The 4756-nt window shown below is 49.7% G+C and overlaps 4 protein-coding genes across 4 annotated transcripts in view; 3 read left to right on the forward strand and 1 right to left on the reverse strand.

The window, feature by feature from the left end:
- Positions 1-297, forward strand: part of H257_11633 (hypothetical protein) — a gene marked incomplete at both ends in the record, with an annotated part of 749 nt that extends 452 nt beyond the window's left edge. The window contains one exon of the mRNA XM_009838632.1: positions 267-297. Coding sequence (XP_009836934.1) covers positions 267-297 — 31 coding nt within the window. The remainder of the gene's footprint in view (positions 1-266) is intronic.
- Positions 298-1259: 962 nt separating this feature from the next.
- On the forward strand, positions 1260-3083 carry H257_11634 (hypothetical protein; the record flags this gene model as incomplete). Its single annotated transcript, XM_009838633.1, has 1 exon — positions 1260-3083. One exon carries the CDS (start codon positions 1260-1262, stop codon positions 3081-3083), a length of 1824 nt encoding a protein of 607 aa, XP_009836935.1.
- Positions 3084-3854: 771 nt separating this feature from the next.
- H257_11635 (hypothetical protein) lies at positions 3855-4185 on the reverse strand (the record flags this gene model as incomplete). Its single annotated transcript, XM_009838634.1, has 2 exons — positions 3855-3972; positions 4010-4185. The coding sequence occupies 2 exons, from the start codon at positions 4183-4185 to the stop codon at positions 3855-3857; spliced, it is 294 nt and encodes a 97-aa protein (XP_009836936.1).
- Positions 4186-4326: 141 nt separating this feature from the next.
- The window catches only part of H257_11636 (hypothetical protein), a gene marked incomplete at both ends in the record, with an annotated part of 939 nt that continues 509 nt past the window's right edge, over positions 4327-4756 (forward strand). Inside the window, one exon of the mRNA XM_009838635.1 lies at positions 4327-4335. Coding sequence (XP_009836937.1) covers positions 4327-4335 — 9 coding nt within the window. The remainder of the gene's footprint in view (positions 4336-4756) is intronic.

Consider the following 4756-nt stretch of genomic DNA (forward strand, 5'->3'; position numbering starts at 1 on the left):
AAATCCGAGCATGCGCAGCCTCGCTATCTCGTGGTAGGTCTGGCTGGCGGTTGGCAATATAGCCTTTAGGGCGCGCAGAAGACTGATGAAAGCCAAGAATCTCCCAAGCTTGATCCATGTCATCATCGTCGTCCTCCCACGCCATCGCGCCAGGCGTTCATTTCCGGATAATAGCATTATTCGGATATTTTACAGTTTTACCGCTGGGGTTGACAAAATCAAAATATAGGAACTGTAAAACGGTATTTTACAGTCTGATTATATAGTCGCACCGGTGGGGATGCCCTTATCAGTTAAGACATTGGGGTCGAGTGGGAGTTCTCGGAAAAAAAAACGGGATTCTCAAAAAATCAATTCAACTGGCATCCAGTCAACTTTCTAGATACTTCTTCATGGGATATGAGGTATAAGACTTTGGGAAATTTTTGCTGACTTGCCAAAACGGTGTACTAGTATGGCATAATTTTATGAGGTGGCAACCAGACCAGCCCTTAACGTGATTAGGCTGAAATCGGTCCTATACAGGGTAGTATCAATGTTGAAATTTGGAAGGGATTCTAACAGGCACAATCTCGGCCGATGTGATAAATCCTACGTCGAAGTAGTATGCGAAGTGCCGCTTTTCCGGAGACTTGACCAATCAAATCACTCCGGGTGCCGATATTTTTGCTTTTGGACCGGATCCGCGTACCCTAGACACCGAATAAATATATAATTTAGGGCGGGTCTGGATGCCACGAAAAATGGCATAAAATGGCCGTTTTCCCAAGAAAAGTTGGCAAAATCGAAATATTCCATTTTTCGAGATTTTGTACGTCTGGATGCCACCAAAGTTCATTACTTTATACCACAAAGTTCTTGAGAATCGAGTGTTTTATGGAGGTTTGTGTTCATGTTGAAGTCTTGCACTTCACAGTCAATCGGAAATCGAATATAATTTTTCCAAAATTCAGCTGGTATCCAGACAACTTTGGAGATACTTCTTTTCTCCGTTTTTTCATGGGATATCAGACTTTGGGATATCAGACTTTGGGAAAAATTTGAAGACTTGCCAAAACGGTTTATGGCATAATTTTATGAGGGAACCAATAAGCGTTGAGTAATAATACAATGTTCTGAGACAATCCACACCCCTTTTTGACACTTTTGGTCAATCTACTACACGAACTGGCCCTCAAACAGCATGCGAAGTAGTCATGGCATCCACGCTTGGCCGAAAGAGTTGAGGAGCCGAGTCATGCATTCCCCAATTTTCTCCGATGAAAGTACCATCGTCGCTTGCTATCGCTGCCGCGTTCGCCGCCTCGTCCGTGGTGGCGCTGGACGCCAAGTTCTACGGCATCAACTACGACGCCCGTACCTCGGAGTGGGGTGGGTGCAAGGATTTCCTCACGATCGACAAGGACTTCACAGTTCTCAAGGACGTCACCGACTACGTTCGCATCTACGGGATGGACTTTAATTGCTCCAAGAGCGTGCTCGAAGCCGCCCGCGACAACGCACTCAAGGTCTGGCTCGGCCTATGGAGCGAGGTCAACACGACCTTCGTGCGCGACGGACGTGAACAAAAGGTGGTCGACTCATTCCCGTCGCAATATGACGCCTTGAAGAGGCTCGTGAATGATGATACCAAATTGATCAACAACGACAACATCCTCGGCATCCAAGTGTCGAGCGAAGCCTTGTACCGGTACTACGTGAAAGGGCCGGGCAACAAGACCGGCAGCAGCGACCGCCACGGCATCAACACCGTCCTCGGCCACCTCAAAACAGTGCGAAGCTACCTCCGCGACCACAACTTAACGTTCCCCGTCGTGATCTCCGACATCATGGACATGTACACAATGTTCCCCGAGTTGTACGACGAGGTGGACGTGGTCGCTGTGAACCAGTTTTCGTTCTGGGAGAACAAGACGGCGGAAGAAGGCGCGCACTTTACGTTCAAGCGCTTCCAGGAGCAAGAGACCCGCGCCAAACGCGCCGGCAAGCTCATCCTGCTGCACGAAGCCGGCTGGAGCACAGCGGGTGAGGACCCCATCGTCACGGAGGCGTCTCCCCGGGCCCAAGGCGTGTTCACGCAGGACTTTCTGACCCTGGCGGCGCGCCAGAACCTCAACGCATTCTACTTTGCCGCGTTCGATTTGCCATTCAATCCGACCGAGATTGAACGCAACTTTGGCATTCACTACGCTAACCGCACGTTGAAGCCAAGGGTGAAGGCCGTCCAAGTCGGCAGGCCGCTCGAAGCGGTCCGCCTCAGAGCCGGAAAAAACGTGATCAAGGCGCACCGCTACTGGAACGCCGACGACTCGGTCAACGAGAACTTTGGGCTCGTGTATGCTGCGAAGCCGTCCGTTGGTCCATCGGGCGTATTTGACGACGAGATCTGGCTGTGGGACTATAAGACCAATATCTTGTACTCCAAGAGCTCGAATCAGTGCTTGGAATCTTCTAGCGAGAACGACACGCAGACCCTGCGCACGTCCCCCTGCTCGAACGCGACCAACGATCAAAAGTGGAGCTTTCAGAACGGCTACATTATGAACCATAATGACGCCAAGTATTGCATCGACGTGGACGTGCACGGGAGCTGCGAAGCGACTCCGAACGGGAACCTCGTTGTCAAAATGTCCCCGTGTAACGTTGCCACGATAACCCTGCCGAAAATCTCGCACCTTGCACGCATCGAGCTCATCGAGTTCGGCATCAAGACGGGCGGCGTGCTGACCGAGTTGTCCGGAAAAGTGACGTGGCAAACCACCCGCCAGTTGGACAAGGCCCACCACCAGTGGTTTTACGATTACATCACCACCCAGAGTATTACGAACAGGTTTTCTAGCACCTGCTTGGACGCGCCCAAGCGCATGAACGGCGGAGATGTGCTCTTGAGCAAATGCAATGCCACCAACGTCAACCAGAAGTGGGTCGTGAATGATATCACGGGCCAGATCCACCATGCAACGCATTTGGGGTTTTGCCTCAGCGCCTCCGACGAGGTCGACGCACTCGTGTACTTGTTGTGGTGTGATAAAAAGGACACCAACCAACAGTGGAACCTCAAGCTCGTCAAATACGAAGCGTAGGACTGCTTGGAGGCACGCACATACATGAACATATCGTTGGAGCGTCAAGACCATCCACGCAAGCGTAGGGCAGGTTTGAGATCGTGCGTTTGGGTAAAACGAATCATTTGTTTTCAAATACTGGGCGGATTTAGCTCATTCTTTTCTTAATCACTTCGCAACATGGAGAATCCAAGCATTTACTTGTGTCGGATGCAGAACTATTTTGATTAACTGTAAATTTCACTGTTCTGAGTATATTAATTTGCTCAGAATGTACCGGTATGGCAGTAACGAAATTTGAAACAACGAAATCTATTTTAATATCCTGTTGTAATGAAAATAGAACCCCTCATCCTCCTCTATTCGAATATACCTTTAGATTTGAAAAAGTGCTACACGGGGGAAAAGTTATGGAAGAATTAACCAATACATTTTACCCAAACGGCACGGTATGTAACAGTGAAGCATATTGTCCTTTTACCCAAAATTTGAACTTAATCGGCAGACAATTGATCGACCAATCAAAACTATTTAAGAGACGATGTCCACAGAAACCGGCGCAAATCTCTACTCTTTGATGGGCTCACAGCTTGGTGGCGACGACCAACCACTTTAATTTTGGCTGGGGCCAAAAGGACGAGGGAAGGGACGCAGCTCCCAAGAAAGTTTAAGCTTAATCGACTGCATCGAGAGAGTGTTACCTCTTGGAGGTAACCACTGGGAGTTGGTACAGACTGACTACAATACAGTACCAGCAGGTTCATCTGCAGGTTAATGTTGGTGTCGGCGTCATTCCTGCTTCTGACAACCAAACGTTCCGTCCGCGCCGAACAGCAGCGTTCCCGTCATAAAGATCCTGTGCCACGAGCCGTTGAACATTGCGTTCTGAAGGTACGCACTGGACGGGCTTTTCACCCGATAGTTATTGCCGTCAAAGAAAACACCACACCCAATGCACCAACGGCTCCCGATCAGCCACTTGCGGTGCCCACTGCGCCCCTTTCGATGTGTAATGAACACTCGCCTGGTCCGTGTTCTCCAACGCAAGTCCCAACGCGACCTCATTGTTGCACAGCATTGTTGCAAACGTCGACGGAAGGACTCCAAACATTTCGAACATGGTCTTGTGCTCGCATGCAGCAGTGTAGACGTGGAGTACAAGTGCCAAGGCTTGATGCTTCTGTGGCAGTTTGGGGGTGTGTCCTGACTTCGAAATCCCGGAATCACATGTGAAGTGCTTCGAAAACTCGTTGAGCAGGTCATGAAAGGCGTCGGGTGCTAGGACACGGTTGTTATGAATGCACTGCGGTCTATCGAACCATACAACACTATCCATTGACTCGCGTTCGGCGGTACCAGGACATTGCTGGTGAGGTAGTGTCTTTCCATTAAGGACATTCGTGCTCTGAACGAGCTGAGGTTGCTAAGAGCCTTGCCGTTGGCATCGTCGTAGGCGCTAAATAAAGTTTGCGCCGGTTTCTGAAGTCTTCCAGTGCTGAGCTGCTTCCACTTCCCGGCAGCGACTCCAAAATATGTCTCTTAACTGACTTGTTTGTGGAATTCGTAAGGTGGCAGGCCTTACTTACCGTTCCCAGCGACTCAAACAACTCATGCCACCATCAGCTTAATGCTCATGTCAGCAGTTAATCGCACTCTCGAGTACACTCACTAGCATGTTTCCTTAGTGCTTA

Source organism: Aphanomyces astaci, assembly GCF_000520075.1.
Source record: "Aphanomyces astaci strain APO3 unplaced genomic scaffold supercont1.35, whole genome shotgun sequence".
Lineage (NCBI taxonomy): Eukaryota > Oomycota > Saprolegniomycetes > Saprolegniales > Verrucalvaceae > Aphanomyces > Aphanomyces astaci.